Below are 21,995 nucleotides of genomic sequence, written 5' to 3'. Positions count from 1 at the left end.
AATAACCTTCCCCACCACCCCACAAGCCCCAGTGTGACCCCTCTGGCTGCTCTGTCTATGGCTGTAGGATCTGATCATTATTCTACTGTTGTAAAAGAGCAACAGTGAAATGAATGGATTATAAATATCACTGTGTGCATCGGTTTGTGACCTATGACCTTTGTGTTTGACCTCAGTGTGGATCCATTTTGAGGGAGTGGATCAGGATCCTGATGCAGAGAACTCCACCTTCTATAAACCATAGTATATTATTTTTTGTGGATTATCGGTATCATTCATTTCTTATTATATTTAAATTATTTGCCATATGCAATTTTTGTTTACAAAGCCTAAAAGCTAAACATCCTACTATAATTCTAGTAACCTCTGTCCGTCCGTTTGTAGTGGTGAGTGAGTGAGTGAGTAGGTGAAGCTACCCGGTTCTCCTCAGTGGCTGGAGCAATTGCTCTGATTTTGCACACAGCCATTGACCATTACCATCTGAACGCAACTGTGAAGCCCGTTTTTCAATTTCATCAAATCTCAGCTTGGTATTAGCGTTTATGTGTCAAACAATGTCGCCATGGTTACGGGCCTGCCCAGCTATGGGACGAACTGCCTCCCGGGTTGCCAGATCATGTGCGCATATCCCCCCACGGATGCGCTGCGCCGACCGGGTATGGTCTAGTAAATGTAATTTATACATTCCAATGTTCACAGAAAAAAAGACAATACAATTGTTAATCTCAATTATTTGTAAGACAATTAATGGTCAAGTGGAATTTCATGATCATGATAGTCACTGATCTAGGATCTGATCCTTATTCTCCTTACTATTGGTTGATTGTAACAGTTGTAAACACTCTGTTTCTCTCTCCACCCTCTGCCACTCAGGTTGAAGAGCCTCGCTGCATGTCTGGCTGACATCTCACAGTGGATGTCTTGTCTTTTCAATGTGTGTGTGTGTGTGTGTGTGTGTGTGTGTGTGTGTGTGTGTGTGTGTGTGTGTGTGTGTGTGTGTGTGTGTGTGTGTGTGTGTGTGTGTGTGTGTGTGTGTGTGTGTGTGTGTGTGTGTGTGTGTGTGTGTGTGTGTGTGTGTGTGTGTGTGTGCGCGCGCGCGTGCACACTTAACCCTTTTAGACCGGGAACACATCTGTGTCATTTTAAGATTTCTTTGGCTATTCAAAAATAGCAGATATACAAGCTCATAGAGCGGCACCGAGTGCCGCGCTATGAGCTTGTAATCTGCTATTTTTTTTTAAATCATGAAAATGTGTGCAAATCTTTGTATATGTATATATTTTCTAAGGGGAACATTTGTAACTCAAATATTTGCTTCTGGGGGATTCGACTAATGTCTTCTAAATCCTAACAGTGAAACGTATGTTCACATGAAACCCTTTCATGTCAAGGTCCCCCCCATCTCAAAATACGTTGTTCCACAGACCCCCCCCCCCCCCCCCCCCGAAGCAAAGATTTGAGTTAAAATGTTCGCTTTAAAAAATATATATATATACATTCAAAAATGTGCACAAATTTCACGATTATTCACAAATATTTTTGAATATCCAAAGTATAAAATAATGGTTAAAGTGGTTACACAGATGTGTTCCTGGTCGTAATGGATTAATGTTAGTTGTTAACTTCTTTGAACACAGTTGTACATTAGAGGTGCAATCTGAATCACCCACAAAGGGCTGTAGTTGACCCAACATACCACAGTTGGGCGCTAAACTATAATAATCTTCCTTTTTTTTTTTGGTAATGATATTCGAACTGTGGTGCCACTATATATGTACCGTATATGAATTGAATACCAAGGCCCTCATTGGAAACAAGTCCGCAAGGACTTTTATGAACGGACCTGTTAGACAAAGCATTTTAAATGTAACTGTGCTGTTTTACTTTTTTTTTTGCCTAATACAATATTCAATCAATCAATCCCCACCACCCCACAGGCCCCAGTGTGACCGCTCTGGCTGCTCTGTCTATGGCTGTAGGTCAGGATCTGATCATTATTCTACTGTTGTAAAAGAGCAACAGTGAAATGAATGGATTGTAAATATCACTGTGTGTATCGGTTTGTGACCTACTGTATGACCTTTGTGTTTGACCTCAGTGTGGATCCATTGTTGAGGGAGTGGATCAGGATCCTGATGCAGGGAACTCCACCTTCTATAGACCATGCACATCCTGGTTGAATGCTACCAGAGGGTAAGAATTTAACCCTAGCACCACAAGAATATACCCTGACACCACCCTATATAACACCACACCCTGCCAGAATGTTACCAGAGGGTAAGAATTTAACCCAAACACCACACCCTGCCTGAGTGTTATCAAAGGATAAGACACCACAAAACGACACTATTTGAGATTAAAAACAGGTTCTATACACCCATATTGTTAAATGTAGGCCCTACATTTAACAATATGGGTGTATAGAACCTGTTTTTAATCTCAAATAGTGGAGTCTTGGGACTCAAGGCCCAAAAGAGAAATTTGATGTCTCCGCGGGAGCCTCTGTCTTGACTCAAGACTCTTTTGGGTCTTGAGTCTTGGGACTCAAGACCCACTTTTTACTTTAAATGTCCATTGCCATTGACAATGCATTGGGCGCTTAAAGTTAAATATTTAAAAAACTACGAATTATTGAAACCCCATTCAAACTTTAAAATGTTCATCTTACTGTGGACATGTTTGCCTTAACATGAATATATGAAATGTTTTATAAATATACTCCTTTAAAAGTTCAGAAATTTATAATGGACGTTGATGACAGGTTTTGGCACCTCAAAAAAACACTTTCACCTAGAAACTCCATTCACACTTTTTATAATTCATCTTAGTGTGGACACAAATGCTTGAACTCTTTACTTTAAAATGTTTTGTAGTTTTTGAGATATTTAACTTTAAGCGCCCAATGCATTGTCAATGGCAATGGACATTTAAAGGTGAACCTCGCTGTTCCTTCATACTTTAGCCTATAAACTTGATTCACAATTGAAAAATTCCACCTTACTGTGGACATGTATGCTTGAGATTTTTACTTTGAAATAATTTGTCGTTTTTTAAATATTTAACTTTAAGCGCCCAATGCATTGTCAATGGCAATGGCCATTTAAAGGTGAAAAAAGTTACTAATCCCGTGGGAGCCAGATTGCTCAGAAACCTGTGCTGGGACTCAATCCCATGGCCTTGTGGTCTGAAGTCAAGAGCTCTTCCAACTGAGCTATACCCAATCACACTAAGCTTTGTACATTGACATTAGATGAACGTGATGGGTCATTCCCCCAAATGAATTAAAGGAATTTAGCTCATGCACTTTACAAGTGAGCTTATTGTTAGCAACAGCCAAGAACACAGGCGTCTATGCCTGTTACAGCACTAGACCCCAGGGAGACAGATTGCTCACATGCTGATTTTCCATTTCCAGGATTCGATCACATGACCTTGTGGTTCAGAGTCAAGAGCTCTTCCGACAGAGCTATTCAGACATAAGAAATATTGTACATTGACATTCCATGAACGTGATGGTCATTCGCCCCAAATAAAGGCACTTGGAATTGGTTTGAAATGAGTTGAAATTCTAATCAGATTTCTGAACACTCGTACGCTGAAGCTTGATTCATACTTTGTCATACAACGGTGTCACTTGTCAAAAATATCAGATCTACACGCATCAGTATTGACGCGTATATAGTATACTTTTCTTTGGTTAAATCTATAATCTAAAAAAAAATTGACGATTATGTAATAATTGTGACAGGCCTAGTACCACAACCCACCACAGTAGGCTGTATAAGTTATTCAGGTCAGCTGGTTATGGTACAAATACTGAGTGAAAACCCAGCTCCAAAAAAACACTTTCACCTAGAAACTATATTACAATTCATCTTACTGTGGACACAAATGCTTGAACTTTTTACTTTAAAATGTTTTGTAGTTTTTGAGATATTTAACTTAAGCACCCAATGCTTTGTCAATGGCAATGGACATTTAATACATTATAACACAAAATAAATACATGTTATAATGTGAAACCCATGTTATAATGTGAAACCATAATACATTTTTCCTGGCAGGGCAGCAATAGCTTCCGTACTATTGAGTAGCTCAATGCGTCTTATTTTCACACCTACAATTGCTAGATTAAAACTTTATTAGAATAATACTGTTTCCATTGAATGTGTACAGTAATTGACAGCATACTCAAATAGGTGAACATGCGAACGAACAATTTTGTCCCAGCCACCAAAATGACACAAAAAATATTTTCGCCTCTATTGTAAAATGCACCTTGAGTACCTTGAGACTCTACTTTTGTTCTCAGTATGTTGGCTTTCAAAATGTACTTTAATATTAAGATTACCAACCAGTTAACCATGTCCTTAACTCACCTGCAGCTGTGCCTTTAACAGGTTTTCACTCTGTACTTTGGAGTTATGAGGCTTGAAAACACAACCTGAACATCTCCTGTCAAGTGCTGCTGAACACACTGAACCTTCATGGTTTGCACTCTGTCCTCTGCATGCTGTCAATTATAAGTTTAGAAGGTCCCTCCTTCAGCCTGCCAGTGTGAGCACAGCCAGTTCATCCACAACACTGTGCTTGGCAGAAAGAGCTTGTGTGCTCAAGATTTGATACAGGATTCAAGAGGATTTGGATTCAATAAGAGCATTTAATACTGGATTCAGATTCAATAATGCTTTCCAACTCACTGTGGACTGTTGCTGACTCTTTAACCACTCTATAGTTCAATGTACACCAAATACCAAAAATAGTGGATCTACAAGCCCACAATACATTGCATTGTGATGTGTTGTGAGCTTGTACTGTAGATCAGCGTTTTATTATTATAATTTTTAGTAAGATTTTGACAGTACTTTACCATTTGTTAAAGACAGGGGTCATTTACTGTACCACGGCAATGAGTGATTTATAAAATGGTCCTGAGTTTTTGTTATGTTATATTTTTTTCAGTGCTTCACTCTTTAACACAATGCTGTACATAGCAAAAATCCTGAGTGTTAATTTAACTGAGAATGAAAAACTGGACACTCAGGATTTTGCTGCGCAGGCCCCATGCTTGCTTTGTCCAACATACAATGCCAGCAAAACCAAGGGACAATGCCTACTAAAGCATGTCAATACATCTGGTAATGTGTGTTGAGCTTGAAACAGAGCCACTATGGAAAACAACTGTTGAAGTTGCAGCTGTTTCGGATCAGGCAGACAAAAAGCCTACTTTTGCAAATGAGAGATTGCAAAAAAGGAAAAATATACTAAGCATAACAATAGCACCTATAATGTATACTGACAAGTCTGTTGTATACGAAGCGGTTTTTAATTTATGCACAATAACACAAGCAAACATGTAAAAAAAAAAACGTTAGTTACAACTGAAACATTGAACAACCAAATATTTGGATATGGATGTACACTTGAAAACAGAGCTACTGTATCTCAGCTTGATGAAACTTGTCTACACTTGTGGGTGAGGGAGGAGAGGACTTTGCTCAATTATGCTCCATCTGCACAGTAAATGCCATCACAATACTTTGCTCGAAAATACATGTTCAACTCAGCAGCCAAAGTAATAATAACAGACACTATCAAATTGAATTTGTTTTTTTTTTACAAAAAAATATAAAAAAGTACGCTGGCAAAAACTGAACTTGATGCAGGATATACAGAATATTCCTGATCACTTTTTTCTTTTCAGAAAGTACATAAACCGTTTCTTTTCAAAAGATAACTTTTTTTTTGTTCTTTAACCATTTCAAGACATTGAGTAAATGTATTTATAAAAACTACAGAGATGTAGCTTCAAACTGAAGTTACTGTACAAGAACAACAAAAGCCAGAAGGTTTTACACTGATAGTTCAACCACTGTTAGCTGCTGAAGACTTCGCAAGAGTCCATAACAGGAAAAGAAACAAAAACAAAAAAAAACAAAAAAAAAAACAAATCAGACCACAAACTTCAAATATGTACAATAACCTGATTCTAAGGACTGGTAGTAGTGAATGTTGACCCAATTTTCGGAGCACTGCACAGGTGGATGCTAGATCATGAAGGAATCTCTGATCGTGGCCTCTGGCTGGACACAATAGAAGAAAAACCAGTCCTGAATCAAAGACCATCAAAATCTGCTTGCAAAGGCCCTCAAACACCTGGAATGCGATCAGCCATGCAAAACAAACAGAACGATAGAGTAAACATGTCTGATGAAGTCATGCAAAGCAGTTTTGTGGTTATCCCCCTTGATACAGTAACAAACACAGGTGTGTTTTTAGAGGCGTCACAATCAAAGATTAAAAAGGACCCAATCGACTTCCACAATCTTTTTGAGTTCTCTGTCTTTTTGTTGAAAAGTCATAGTTTTTTCCCCCCGTCTTTTAATTTAGATTTTATCTTCTTCGCGAAAATTTTAATCCAGTTGTCCTTTTCTTGTTCAGTCGAGATGATCTGTTTCAGAGCGTGCCACAAGGCACCTGAGAGAAAGTGGACATTTCCCTCTCTTGGCAACACGTTGCGTCTGTAGTTTTATTACATTTACAAGCTGCCAATGCTGTCTCAGAATGGGTTTGTGAGTCCCGCGAAAGATGTCACAAATTTCATTACAAACCACAAAGGGAAAAATAGAACATAGTCGAAATGGGTGGTAGGGCTGTTGTCCACAATCGGGCATGGGGTTGAATCGCCCAATCAAGCATTAATAGTCATCATAGGAGTTGAGATCAGTGAAGTATGCGTTGGTATATGTCTTCCCAGCAAGCTGAGGGTTGAAGTACTTATTTCGTTCCTCCAGAATCAAATTGTTCTTGTTGAAGGCCTGTGGACGGAAGAGATGGGTGGGTAGGGAAAAGAGAAAGAGAGAGCAATCAGTCTCGACTTCTTTGTTAGACAGGGATAAAGTGATTATTCAGCCCAGATGGCAAGGTAAAACAAATCCATCTAACAGGGGGAAAAAAAGCCTTTTGATCTTTTTTGGAGCGACAGCAACACAAATCAATTGGAGGCCAGGCTCCATGAGCAAAACATACATTTCACAGAGCAAGGTCAAAGCGTTAGTGAACAGGCTGAGAAAATGATAACGCACTACAGGGCGAAAATAATTTCGATGAGCGCCTATACGCTCACCTCTGTCATCTCTAATACGTAGCATCAGCAGCTTTTATGGCTCTCGGATTGTTGGCCCTCGAGGACACAATAAGCCATAAAATCAATCAATAGAGAGTAATTCTGGTCTATTAAACAATAAGAACGAGCCATGGGGGCAGCTCTAGGTTCCTATATGATGTCGTGAACATAGAAAGAGGTCCTGATGCACTGCTTGATACGACATCAGCAATTTGGAAAATGGATGCGAGCATCCGGTCTATGTGCAGCGAATCCCTTGGGGGAGGAGGCATAATTCAATACTTGATGATACTGCATTTCCTTGCTGTTAGGTGGAAACCTTGTACTGTATGTCCAAAACAGTTACTTTTCAGTAAAGGTAAAACAATAAAAAAAAAAGTGTTGCAATGTATAGATTATTTAGTCCAGTGGTTCGCAACCTGTGGGTTGGGGTCCCCACATGATTCTGGGTGGGGTCCCCAGATGACATACACACAATACCCACAGACACACTTAACCACCTTAAACCTGACATCCCTGATGTGGGCATGTCATAAAATCTTTACAAATCTAAGAAAATAAATAAATAAATAGCGAAAATACAACAGCTTGGAGGTCGGCTATTTTCACTACTTTTTGCGCGATACTTTCATATGACAAAGAGTATAAAATAGGGCATTCATATGTGGAATAAGCATTAAAAAGATAAAACATGGAGATACAAGGTTTCTGCCCGACAGCGATGATTTGCAGTTGATAGATGGTTCCCACTGACATTGATAGGAAATGTGTGCGCTGGACAAAGAAGAAACAAAACTTAAAGAATATATATTCTATTTCTAAACCATTATGTGATTTGCAAACAAAGGGAATTGTGATCAACACTGCTCTAAAAGGCAGCCTTGAAGTGCTTTTGTAGCTCTGCAGGTGGCCCCTTATTTAGATGCATTTAAACAGCTGTGCTAAGATGCCTTTTTGCACCATCTCCTTTATCTCCTAGCCTTAACTCATTCAATCCGGGAACGCATCTGTGTAAATAGCAGATATACAAGCTCATAGCGCTCATCTTTGCTTCTGCCAAATACACATCATTACACAAAATGATGTGTATTTGGCCGCCGACCCCCATCTCAAAATAATTTGTTCCAGGGACCCCCAGAAGCAAAGATTTGAGATAAAAATGTTGTTTCCAAAAATCTCTATATATTCAAAGATTTGCACGATACATTTTCACGATAAAATAAATTAGCAGATCTACAAGCTCATAGCGTGGCTATGAGCTTGTATATCTGCTATTTTTGAATAGCCAAAGTATACAATTACGGTTATAGCTAAAAAGTCTAAAATGACACAGATGTGTTCCCGGATTAAATGGGTTAACAGCCACTTTAATTGGCTGAAGAGTGATTGTTCGGCGCGGTAAACAAAATCCGCCTTAACAGCGGGGCGACGTTACGGATAAGAGATATCACAGAGAGGAGCATATTAAAAAAAAGGAAAAACTCACAATGAACTTTCATTCTCAGCGCTTAAATGTAAAAAAGAACAACAACAACAACAACAAACACCAAGAAGGTGAAACGCACAAGGACGAACCAAAGAGCAAAAAGAAAATCAACAAAGCACGTGCAAATGGAAACCTTGTTGTTGTGAGAAAGAGATGAGAAGAATACACTGCCTTCTCGCAAGCCTATAAAGCAGGGGTTCCCAACCTTTTTTTCTGGATCAGGGCCCACTTGAAACTCTCGAAAGCGTCCGCGGGCCCACCCATTTGACCACTTAACACTTAACGCCGTGTTAACTGGTCAGACGGGTTGGCCGTGTGGATTTTCTGAGCATGTTTAGTTTAAATTGCGTTTTCCGGCTTGGATCAATGGAACTAACATAGTATACTTCAAGATCCTATTTATCTGTATCACAATTAAAACTCATTTTACAAGGTTTTAAAGAAAAAATACCATGACATCTTTTAGTATTAATTAAAGATTAAAAATATATATATATTAATGTTATATTATCATTAAATTCTTGAGCGTTTTGCCAATTATTTGGGGGTCCACTTGCAATATCCTCACGACCCACCAGTGGTCCCTGGCCCACAGGTTGAGAACCACTGGCCTAAAGGGGTGGGGGTGGGGGGAGTCCTAAAGGATGGAGGGATGGAGGGATGCGGGATATTCCGAGTAGATAAAGAGAAACTACAGTCTGTGCTCCCCACCTGCCACACACTGGAAGTGCCACAGGAGGTGGGAGGGGCGCGTTGGGGAGGAAGAGGAGGAGGAGGAGGAGGAGGAGGAGGGAGTGTACTGCAGTGGGATCGAGAGGCTGTTGGGGGGGTCAAGAGGCGGGATGTTGTAGAAGTCAGAGGTCAGTGGTTAGTAGAAAATCTCCAGGCCACGCACGGACACCCCCATGTTAGCGGAGAGAGGCTGGCGCATGCCGGGGTCGTCCAGAGGCAAGAGGACCGACACATCTGGCTGCAAGGAGGAGAGGAACGGGCAACAGTCATCCTCAAAGGAGCCGATATTTCTGACCAATGTATACAACGGATGAATTAAAGGGGTAGTTCACCCAAAAAGTACTTTTTTCCTATCGATTAGTCACCCCATGGAGACTTCAATTCATGGATTTTTTTTGGTTTAAGTCAATAATTTGATGACCAGCGGACCGGTAGGCAGCGGTTCCGGTAGTGTGTCTCCTACCGGAATCACTGCCGGTCATGAAATGGCTTTGGAATGCGACAAAAACTAAAAGATATCCATGAATTCAAGTCTCCATGGGGTGACTAATCGATAGAAAAAAAGTCATTTTGGGTGTGAACTATCCCTTTAGCCTTAGCCACACATGAACCTTAGCGTCCCTATATTCTAGGGGGGGAGAACATTCAGTGAAAATAGTTGACCTACAAGCTCGCGACGCAATTGTAGATCGACTGTTTTCGTCGATCTAGGGAAAAAGTTGGGGGCCTAGTAAAGACCCCTGGGGGACTCCTGTCAATGAAGTATATAAGGTTTCAGTGGTTATGTCAATACGCTGTGACCTAGAAGCCCTGTTACTGTATGCAACCGTACGACTAGAGCCAAAATGGTGGCTTATTTTACTTAGACTTTGTGATCATCATCATCAACTCATATTATTCTGCAGCTGGGAGGCATCCAAATTGGCTAGGAAGGCCAATAATATCTGCCCGCTATGAGACGTGCATGCATTAAATGCACCTCTATCATCACGATTTGACCTACAGTAACAATCTCATCCTGAAATATGGTGCCAGCTGTTCATATTTCATTGTCATTAACTCCCCAATGATATTATGGAGTTGTTTTGAATGGTTATGTCGTTCATTTCAACATCGGAAACCATTTAGCACAGCGAGGATGGAGCCAGAATGTGAATTTGCTAAATTGGATGGATTATTTTGCCCGCTATGTCAATGATCATATCTGCCTCGATCTGCATCTGAAAACTGTTTTATGCTCAACGGCTGAATTCATGACAGATCAGAGATTTTTTTTTAATGTTTCGGCAATTGCGATGAAATTGCCTTTTGAGAAGGTACAGCTGAGCCAAGTGATCCGTTCTCTTTCCGGGGGCATGTCTGTTTTGAAAGGTATACTGTATTGTAGTGTGGTGAGCTACAGTCGGCAGCTTATTTCACATTTTCATTTATTTGAATCAAATAAAATACTTGTTGAGCTGTGTATAATACAGAGCTTGGAAAAAAGCTCTGGTTTAGGGCTGCAAATATCGATTACCGGTACTTTCTTAGCAATTATTCTATCGATTACTTTTTAGATTCATCAAATATAATCGAGAAGCACTCGGGTGATCGGGTATTTGATCTTTAAAAAAAATATATGACAATAGGGATCAAATATTAATCAATTATTTTACAAAATTAGATGAATTATATATACAACTGATTAAATCAATTACTTCAATTCACTGTTGCACCCCAACTGGTTTAAACCTAGGTCTAACTCACTCAACAGTTTATTGCTTGACTTGTTGACTATCATCCTTCTGTGGTGAGCCATGTGAGAAAGTCTGTTTGCATTGACAGTCAGGAAGCTCAACACATAAGAGTTATAATAAATAGAGAATATTTAAGAACAAAAAACTAGAAAATAGATGTTATTATTATTATTATTATTATTATTACAAAATTAAATAATCAAATTAGGCAATGCACAGGTAGCTTTTGCATTGTACTGCTGTTACGAATCAACAGTGACTGTCATCTTCACTCTTGTAAGTCTGTTTTGGCTCAGGCAGAACTCCGGGAGGTGTAAACCAGTTAAAAATCCCCTGTTGGGAGCTGTCTGGAACCCTGAAATAAGCCCAGCTGGAACCCAGTGTGGCTTTGGATGAGCACTAATCATATAGCACTCCCTGGCACCCAAGGCTCAACTGAAACTGTGGATAAAGGGCCTGTTGTTTGGTCTATGGCCACATTTGGATTTCTGTCAACGCCTCTGGGCTTTCTATTCTATCCACAAAGACATAAGAATCACTGTGCACAGAGGGATGTGCAATGCTAAAGACACTAAAGATGCTAAAAACGACGCTATAAACATAACGATCTGACAATTGACAGCCGACTACCTGCCTACACACCAATTACTGATCAGTTAGTGTGTTATGAGAAAGCAGTGTATGAGACTACGGACAAACAGGGACTAAGCCACAGAGTATAGGAACACACAGAAAGAAGTAGTACACACAAACTGTCCGTATATTACATAGTGTCCGTGCACAAGAAGAGGTGGTGCTACAGTACAGTGTAGGAGCCATGCAATAAGAGAAACCAGAGAAATCTTGTTTAATCGCCGCAGAGACAGAGGAGAAAGGCAAAGCATTGCTTCATAGACTGTGAGAGCGCGAGCGTGAGACCCATTTATCACCTCGCTCGCAGCATCACAACAAACAAACAACTGCTTTGGCCGAGCTCAGGAAAACACCTGGATATTTTCCCACAGAAGTGTTCGCCCCCGGAAAACTAAATGAATGCGTCAACAAAAAGACAGCAAACGCAGACCTTGATGGCTTCCACCGAGTCGTATTTGTCCAGTTTGTTGATGTGGTTGGTGATGCTGGTGTTGAGCGGCGCGGCAGAGATGGGGTGGATGACAGTGGCATCGTGGGACTGCTGCTGGTACCGCTGGCAATAGGAGTAGACCAGCAGTGTCACCAGGCAGCCCAGGATGGAGCTGCTCAGGCCAACTGCGATCATGTGGAACAGGTTGAAGTCTGAGGGAAGGGAGACAGAGATATCAGTTACAGATTATTATATTAGATAAAATAACATTAGAATAGAACAGATTCAATTAGAATAGATCATAGAACAGGTTAGAACAGGATAGAATAGAATAGAATTCATTTCAATGATCCCAGGAAGATAGTTAACGCCCAAGGTAAAACAAAGACGTATTGTGAAGTATTGTGAGCTTGTAGATCGGCTATTTTTGGCGAAGAGGTTGGTTTTAAAACTGTGTCCACGGTGAAATCCGTGTACACACTGAAAAAGTACACTTTCAGACATAAATTAACCGGTATTGCTCAATGGAATATGCTCAATGGAAATTCTGAATTGAAACAGCATTATGTTAATAATAACAATAGCAGACACTTTCATTCAATCGCTCAGTCATTGCTTTATGGTGCAGATGTACGGTTCCGGTTGTTGAGTTTAAAAGAACATTAATTGCCTCATGGAAGATGTTTAGCACATATACTGGTGCAACAGAGAGTTTAGCACAGTGTTAGACAAGTGATAATTGAGAAATGTCTCTTTGTAATTGTCATTTATTCTCTTCAATTCCTCTCAAACCTTTCTCCTGTCAAACATGCAGGCACGCATACACAGATTACACACACACATTACCTCCACAGCGTCTCTCCTCCTGACTGGAGCGAGCAATTGAGACTTCTATGAAAAGAGAGAAGGAAAAACACAAGAGAAAGGAGCATTCACACACACACACACACACACACACACACACACACACACACACACACACACACACACACACACACACACACACACACACACACACACACACACACACACACACACACACACACACACACACACAAGCATGTTAGCTTGATGAATTGTATGGTTGAATGTGAGACGAAAGCTTTACTCAATATGAAACAGATTATCATAAAACCCAAGGAGCTAATTGCGGCCGAAGTATCAGCTCTCATTAAAGGAAATGAAGTACAAGACATTGCTGATGAACATTAATGGACTACCTTTCTCATTAAACCTGATGGATGATAACGTATAAAGGGGTTTTCATATCTTACACGGCCTACTATTACAACCCTGAGTAAGGTAAGATTTTAAGCTTCAATGAAGTACAACATTTGTATCAGTTGTCTTGATGACAATTCAGGGCCATAGCCTGCCAAAAATGAGGGATAATCAATTAATAATAAATGCCTGGTACTTAGAAAAGCGTTATATAAATCTGAGATATTATTAAGAGTGTGTGTGCGTGCGAGCAAAAGTAGAAATAATTGCTGATCCACCAGATCCACTATTTTCGCTATTTTGGAGGAGAAAAAAAGAGTGAAAGTTTTTAAGTATGTCTGGGTTTTATTTAAATACTGTATTGAACCAAAAAAAATAGGAACAAGACCGTGTGCCTAAATAATAACTACAGAGGTTCTTTTTTTTTTATTCCTGAAAAGTAACTGTTTTGGACATACAGTACAAGGTTTCCACCCGACAGCGTGATTGATCCAATGTGAAAGGCATGGGTGAGCAACCGTTGTTAAGAGTGTGGAGCTGCTCTAATGATCCCTGTGTATCACAGATCAATGGTGCGGTCTGGCTCACATTACAGCCCGTCAAGGCAGAGAGATGCTTGTCTGGGGCGGTATCAATACTATAGGAGCGTTGCTGTGTGTGTGTGTGTGTGTGTGTGTGTGTAATGTGCTGTGTTTGGATGTGGAGGTTGTTGACAGTTTGCCTGTCTAACCGACGCAATGAAGTATTTATAGGCTTTGTTATGGAGATATAGGACGTTGATAGCATTTCCTAGCAATGCTAATGTAAGTCAAAAGGTGCAGAAAACCAATTATCGGTTGGTAAAGAAGGTGCCCCGTCGGAGGACCTTCTATGTAATTTTGTTGTGCAAGTGTTTAGGAAATTGAATGGAAGGTGCAACATTAGATTTTTAGTCAGAGACACGGTTTATAACCTTATTGAATTTTCTGATGAATATCATCAGTTTTTCCGCTAAGACATCTGAAAATGCTTAAAGCACAGGCTGAAGCACATTCTGGATGGACTGAAATGACTCCCGGTTCATGATGAATGAAATGCTGCTGTGAAAACATGACGAGGTACCGCTTTGATCTTGTGGTGGGGATTGTTCAGTAAGATGTACTGTAAGATTATGCTTGCCAACATTGATTGCACGTGTGTGTGTGTGTGTGTGTGTGTGTGTGTGTGTGTGTGTGTGTGTGCGCGCACGTGCGTGCATGTTTTTAAACTTGGTAGAGAAAAAATGTGAGCTTGTGGGACTGTGTTTGTGAGTTCATGTGTGCGCCTGCATGTGTGTGTGTGTGTGTGTGTGTGTGTGTGTGTGTGTGTGTGTGTGTGTGTGTGTGTGTGTGTGTGTGTGTGCGTGGTCACCTGGTATGAAGTTGGAGTCCGGTGGGCAGGGCCTGGTCTCGGTGCTGTTCCCTGAACACTGGTTTCCAGTGGGGAAGAGGACGTCACAGTGACGCACACGCAACTGGGAACCAGTGGAGTCACACTGGGACCACTCTGACCAGTTGGACCAACTCTCTGCAGGGGTTAAACACAGTACATCAACCAGAGTCTGTAGATACCTGAATTTACAAAGTGTGCGCGCGCACGCGTGTGTGTGTGTGTGTGTGTGTGTGTGTGTGTGTGTGTGTGTGTGTGTGTGTGTGTGTGTGTGTGTGTGTGTGTGTGTGTGTTTGTATTACTATACTTGCGAGGACCAAGTATAGTAGAATTTGAAGAAATCTACATTGTGAGGACAATTTTCCTGGTCCTCACAAGACCAATGGTTGTTTTATAGTTTAAAAAAACATTTTTAGAGATACGTTTTCAATTAGAAAAACATGCAGGTTAGGTTTAGGGATTGGAATTAGAGTTAAACATGATTTATACTTAGTTGAGCGTCAGTGTAATGCACCGAAAAACAGCCGATCTATAAGCTCACAACGTGTCGCAGCGTGACACGTTGTGGGCTTGTAGATCTGCTGTTTTTCGGCTTTAGGCTTACGGTTAAAAATGGCAAAATATATATATTTCTAAATGACATTCATAAAATGGCTGTCCTAAAGCGTTGATGTCCTCACAAGTATAGTAATACAAACGTGTGTGTGTCTGTGTGTGTGTGTGTGTGTGTGTGTGTGTGTGCATACTTGTATTACTACTAGAGGTGCGGGTCGCTACGCGACCCTTCCGTCTAGTCGCTGGCGCGAGGCTCTCGTGAAGTGGGCTGTAGATGTTTTGGAGACGCAAACCAAAAGCGAGAGCAACAGTGTTTCCAGACGCAAACCGAAAACGAAAGCAAACTGAGAAGCAGCACCCTCAGCCCAGCGAGACGGCGCGCGCTGCGTTCAACCCTCTCAAAGAGACAGACAGACAGTATTTGGATGGGGGGCGTGGTTGGCGGGGTTGCCATGTCCAGGAGTTGTAAGCGTGAAGTGGCGTGTAATTGGTTAGGGAAAGTGCGTCCACGCATGCGCAGTGCGCAGCGCGGTGCTGTTGGATGAAGCTGGTTGCTTGTTGCTGGCGCGCAAGTGTGGCAACACTGATGCAAGTTGCCCACAGACAACCGTCGTGTTGGCCACAGACAACCGTCGTGGCGCATGACTGTAGATCCCAATTGTAAGGTAGATAAATGTCCCAACAAGTATAGTAGAATTTGAAAAATAGATATTGCGAGGACCATTTCCGAGGTGCTTATTTTTGGCTACTACCTAAGGCTCCTATTTTTCTACAATAGGGTTAAGGTCAATTGGCGCGCATGTGTGTGTGTGCGTGTGTGTGTGTGTGTGTGTGTGTGTGTGTGTGTGTGTGTGTGTGTGTGTGTGTGTGTGTGTGTGTGTGTGTGTGTGTGTGTGTGTGTGCGTGTGTACCTGGACAGGGTTGTGTGTTGCACAGGGCCTCCTCAGTGTGCAGGCCCAGGCAGATGTCTCCTCCGTGGGCTGGAGGTGGGTTGTTGCAGGTCCGGGTCCTCATGTAATGTCCTCCCCCGCACGTCACCGAACACTTGGACCAGGAGGACCAGCACGACCAGCTCCCATCCACTTAACAACAAGCAACCATATAGACGCGTCAATATACAGTATGAAAGAAATATACCTGAGGCCGAATCTACAAATGCCTTCTGAATCAGTACTTCTCACACTTTTCATGCTTAAGAACATACAAAACGTCTAGTAAATATACTTTTCAGGAAAGGCGTCATTTTCAAGATGCTGTCCAAGATGGAGCTTAAAATGGCTATAGGCTCCAATACTATTCGATTTAGAAAGGTGGTTTTGGTGTCTAACCCTATAGGTTTTAGGGCTCAAGGAATGTGAATGAATCTGTGAAATTGCCAACAGTTAATTATTTATTGCCAAATCCAAGATGGTGTCATGTTATGTAACGGAGGAAAGAAAATCCTAGCAGCATTTTTTTCCTATTGCTTAAATTATTTTCTAATTTAACACAATTAATTTAATTACAAAGTGTCCGTGAAGATGTTTGTACACAGTAGTGTAGTGTGGATTTCAATGCAAATGAGGCAAAATTAACATATTTCCCCGGTTCTGATGTAATATGTGTTTGAACATGTTGTGTCGTCAGATTTTGTGATATTATTTCCTAGCTTCTGTATTAAATGTATGTCAACAGAGGATATTTGCAGAATTTCACGGCTTCGTTGTTTTGAAGGAAGTTGGATTTTGGTCATTTGAAAAAGACCCTTTTATCTTAACGTAAAGAAATGGAAGTATTCCAAGACATTTAATGGAACAGTGATGCATGACAGTGAAAAATGAAGCAATTTCAGTGTGTAAATCTGAGCATGTGTTCGTGTCGCTGCGTGTGTGTGGGTGTGTGTGTGTGTCTGTGCATATAGTGCGACTATTTTTAAGTGTGTGTGACAGCAAGTTTTGCCTCATCCAGCTGCTATAGTAAACCTCTTCACTGGCACTTGACAACCACTCTGATTAATGAAAGTAAATGAACCATCACGGTCCTTGTAGCTGCCGAATAGCAAACATCACAGTTATTATTAAAGGCACGCGCGCGCACGCACGCACGCACGCACGCACGCACGCACGCACGCACGCACGCACACACACACACACACACACACACACACACACACACACACACACACACACACACACACACACACACACACACACACACACACACACACACACACACACACACACACACACAGACTTTCATTTCAATTTAAAGAAATGTTCCAAAATAGCTCCAAAATAGATTCTACAAGCTGTGAGCTTGTAGATCTGCTAATTTCACTACTTTTGTGTGACACTCTTGTATGACTCCTGAAGGACATTAGTTTCCCCCCTAAAAGCAAAAAGAAAATGGAGATAAAGGTTTCTGCCCGAAAGCCACGACATACATATTGAGTGCTATACTTTAGACTATGCAAGGAAATGTGGAGAGAGAAAGACAGAGAGAGAGAGAGAGAGAGAGAGAGAGAGAGAGAGAGAGAGAGAGAGAGAGAGAGAGAGAGAGAGAGAGAGAGAGAGAGAGAGAGAGAGAGAGAGAGAGAGAGAGAGAGAGAGAGAGAGAGAGAACTAGGTGTATACAATATTTGACACAGGTTTCCTGGTAGGAGAGGTAAAAACACCTCTGGGGCAATCACTCTCTGCAAAGCCTTCTCTTCATCGTGGCATAGAGAGAAATTCTCTTTTCGAGAACCATTTGAGAATGGCTGTTAATCCATTAAGACCGGGAACGAATCTGTGTCATTTTAAGATTTCGTTGGCTATTCAAAAATAGCAGATCTACACGCTCATAGTGTAGATCAGCTATTTTATTAAATGTGTGCAAATGTGTGTAAATGTAAATATATATATATATGTTTTAAAGCCACCGGTTTACTTCTAAAAATGACACAGATACGTTCCCGGATTGAATGGGCTAAAGAGCCAGGGCAGTGCTGCTGTGCAGGTAATTGAAGTGGCCCATGCTTTTCGTCATCTCAGTGTAATTTCTCTATCACAGAGTGACACATCAGTCGATTCCCAGTCCCGCGTGACAAATCGGCCCATCTCAGCGCCGACTGGAGAAATACACGGATTAATTTGTTTCCCCAAGCATGGATGGATGGCACGAACAGCACCTTTTTTTTTCCTACCACCTTTCTCCATGCACACTTGGCTGCATTAATGCATCTAAGGCATGGGTATTCAACAGGGGGTCCATGACCCCTAGGGGGTCCTCAGGGTCATTGCAGGGGGGGGCCGCAAAAGTATTGTTTGATAGTAAAGTTTACTTTGTAAATTTATTTCAATGATTTAAATATGTCTGAAAATACATATACAGTACATGAATCCAATATATATCAAAGCAAAAACTTTTTAAAGAAACATTTCATTTACACAACACAAACGTGGCTCCAGAGGTGCTGAATTAGTGCAGAATTGTCAGATTGTTATAGAGTTGGTCATGAAATCTGTCAATATTGTCAAGAAGAGTGCTTTTCAAACCCATCTCTTCTCATGCTGTCTGTGCTGCTGCAGGAGTTATGCACATCTACAGTGGCATTCAGACACCCTAGGCACGACGACAAGAACACATTCTGTCTGGCGAGTGGTCAGCTCTTTGCCTTTGTTGAGATGTAGGAAGGCTGAGAGGGAAGGCGTAGCAGGAGCACTTTCTAACCCGGTTTTGAAAATTGCTTGAGAAATAACATTAGAACTTTTTCTAAGTCATCAGTAAAACCAGAGACAGACGAATGCTTTTAAAATACCATAAAAACGTACCTCTATACTTTCCACAGGAGGACACCACTCACAATACCCGCAATCAACAATGGATGCATTAAACGCTCATACTGTAACTTAATGACTAACCTTGCAGTCGGCGGTAGGTGTGACAGACATGTGGACGTTACATCTACCTAGCTGTGATCATCACGTGGCGGAAGTTGAACATAGCGCTATACCTGCCTCTGCAGCCTGTGAAAGGCTTTTAGTGCATCTGGATTGATTCAGCTCAAGAAGGGGGGAAATGATGGCACTCCGGTGGCACAGGGGCCTGTCCACCACCGGTCAGGTTCAAATCCACCATAATGCAGTCGGTTTGGCTGAACGTCTATACAAACACAATTGGCCATGTTCGGGGGAGGGAAGCTGGACAGGGAGGCTGATCGTACGTACTCCTACAGGGGCTGGGGCAGCGCCTGTCTGCGGGTAATGTTAAACGGAAGGATTAGGACGGAGGCGCATCGTCCTCGCAGTGGGGGCTCCTCACCTCAGGTGAGCCAGTAGGGAACAGCAGTGACAACACAGAGATGTGTAGGCAGGAGTTAATTGGCAGAGCGACTCAATTATTGGCTACTCTAATTTTGAAAAAAGAAGACTTTGAAAACAGCTTCTGCTGAAGTTAAATAAGGTCTTCTTCAAGCTTCAATAGTTTGACCAAGCTGAGAATTCCCCATCTATCATCACTAGAGACCTAATTACCTAATTTGAGATGGACAGTACTGTCAGTGTATATGTCAGTAGAGTTATGGGTTCTGTAAATGCATTGTGAAAACAATACAGCAATGCTTTAATATTAAGAAAAAAATGTACTATTATATAAACAATATATATTTTGGTAAAAATCTGCAACTTTGACTTGTAGTGGAATAATATTTAATATAACAAAATTTGCATGGCGAAAATATTTAGCTCGGTTTGTGTCTCAGAGGAGGCTGCAGACAGTTCAGAAACCCGCCTATAGTGACATCATCGTTAGGCAGGGTTTGAGTTTTTCAAACACGATTAAAAAAATAAGTATTTTATTTTTTTATTAACGCGAGAACAATGGCTTCTATTATAGCATGCTAACATTCCAGGAATAGAAAGCCTGCCGTTTCTATTAGCTTGGATTCCCCATCGATGATGTCACTGGTAGGCAGGTTTCTGAACTGTCCACAGCCCTCCTCTGAGACACAGACCGAGAAGACAAACATTGTACCATATTATCATGAGCATTGGTGAGGACCAATTATATGAAGATAAGTTGAAAATGGGTGGAGTAGTCCTTTAAGTATTTTTAAATGCATTGACTTTTACTTAAAAAGCCAGTCATATTTGACCAGGAATATCTATACTTTGCCTCAAGTGCTGCGTTTGAGTAGGCTACTTTGTCCACCGCTGCCGCTTGCAGACCAACTGTAATCACACCAACTGTAATAACATCACACTTTCAGATGCACGCTAATTTAGGCCGCATTAGTATTCATTACATCTCAAGCTAGGCTAAGCCGTTTGCTTTGGAGGGGAGACGGGAGTTATTAATATAGCTAGCCAGCGGAATTATTATTGTCAACACCTCAGAATTGGGGTAGGAAATACATCAGCATAGTGATGTGGGGACATATAAGCAAACAGAATTAATCTGCAGTCAACCGGAGAGGCTTTTAGGCTGATCGCAACTGGTAAGACAAATCCAGTAGACTCCGAAACTATTTCTGATTCAAAGTGCATCTTCATTGGAGCGAGGCACAGATATCCTATTCCCTTGTTAGCAATCACGCGTGAACTACTCCAGCTGAATGAATTAACGGACTGTAAAAATAGTATCAATGAGCGTTCCCGTCTCTCTTGTCCCCTCGGCTCGTTGTGGTTCGCGTCGGCAGGTACTGTATGAAGATGAATGGCTGCCATTGAAGACAACTCGTCCAAGGCTTTTAGTGTGAAGACAGAGCCTGATGTCAGGGATCTGGATTAATAATCACCTGAGACAAAGTCTTGCTCGCACTGCTTGGCGCCCGTGTTGGATGCCAGGTGCGCTTTTATACGAAACTAAGCAGTGGATTTCCATTTAGACAGCACATTACCTCCTTTGTCACACAGAGTATTCATTTAATTAGAAAGCTTCCTCTCGCCGTCTTCCACGGGCGGGGTGGAAAATGCACTGCCTCGGAGGTTTTCACAACAGAAAAAAAGACCTAACATATAGCTGGCAGCATAATTATCCAGTAATGTAATTACACACCAGGACGCCATGGGGATTGATTCCCTAATTCCTTGGTATAACTTAGGGTCTCTGTCATGGCCTTTATCTGGGGCTGATTCCTTTCATGTTGGCGATTAGTAGTCAGGACTCAGGACGGCACATAATCTGTCATTCAGTGGTCTTGAAATGGTGCAAGGGATGCTCTTGGTGGCACTAGTTGTGTGTGCGTGTGCGTGTGCGTGTGTGTATGTGTGTGTGTGTGTGTGTGTGTGTGTGTGTGTGTGTGTGTGTGTGTGTGTGTGTGTGTGTGTGTGTGTGTGTGTGTGTGTGTGTGTGTGTGTATGTTCGTGTGTGTGCCATGTTTTCACACAACAAAAACAAACGAGTGCATGAGCAAATCTCACCTGGGCAAGGGGTGACGTTACACTCCTGATACTCCTGTGCAGACCCCAGGCAGGTCTGACCTCCGTAGCGGGGTTCAGGGCTGCTGCAGGTCCTCTTGCGGCTGCGGACGCCCCTGCTGCAGTCCCTGCTGCACTGAGACCAGGAACTCCACGACGACCAGCCACCGTTCACTGTGTGGCCCGCCATCCTGCCCAGGCGGAGCACCTCACCTGTGGGGTTAGAGAACAATGGATATAGGGGAGTGAGAGGGTCAGCCTAGACAGACAGACAGACAGACTACAGATTGCT

The 21,995-nt window shown here is 41.7% G+C and overlaps 1 protein-coding gene across 2 annotated transcripts in view; it reads right to left on the bottom strand.

Annotated features, from left to right (window-relative positions):
- Positions 1–5,313: 5,313 nt before the first annotated feature.
- The window catches only part of sema5a (sema domain, seven thrombospondin repeats (type 1 and type 1-like), transmembrane domain (TM) and short cytoplasmic domain, (semaphorin) 5A), a 162,190-nt gene continuing 145,508 nt past the window's right edge, over positions 5,314–21,995 (bottom strand). For both annotated transcript variants that reach the window (XM_084048370.1, XM_084048369.1), the window contains 6 exons: positions 21,707–21,916; positions 16,238–16,408; positions 14,754–14,909; positions 12,990–13,034; positions 12,144–12,355; positions 5,314–6,818 (listed from right to left, as the gene is read on the bottom strand). In XM_084048370.1, coding sequence (XP_083904496.1) covers positions 6,699–6,818; positions 12,144–12,355; positions 12,990–13,034; positions 14,754–14,909; positions 16,238–16,408; positions 21,707–21,916 — 914 coding nt within the window. In that variant the 3' untranslated portion in view covers positions 5,314–6,698. The remainder of the gene's footprint in view (positions 6,819–12,143; positions 12,356–12,989; positions 13,035–14,753; positions 14,910–16,237; positions 16,409–21,706; positions 21,917–21,995) is intronic.

This window comes from Gymnoscopelus microlampas, assembly GCF_963454915.1.
Source record: "Gymnoscopelus microlampas genome assembly, chromosome: 22".
Classification (NCBI taxonomy): Eukaryota; Metazoa; Chordata; class Actinopteri; order Myctophiformes; family Myctophidae; genus Gymnoscopelus; species Gymnoscopelus microlampas.
The sequence above is the reverse complement of the archived record's forward strand: the minus strand, read 5'-3'. Positions and strand labels throughout refer to the sequence as shown.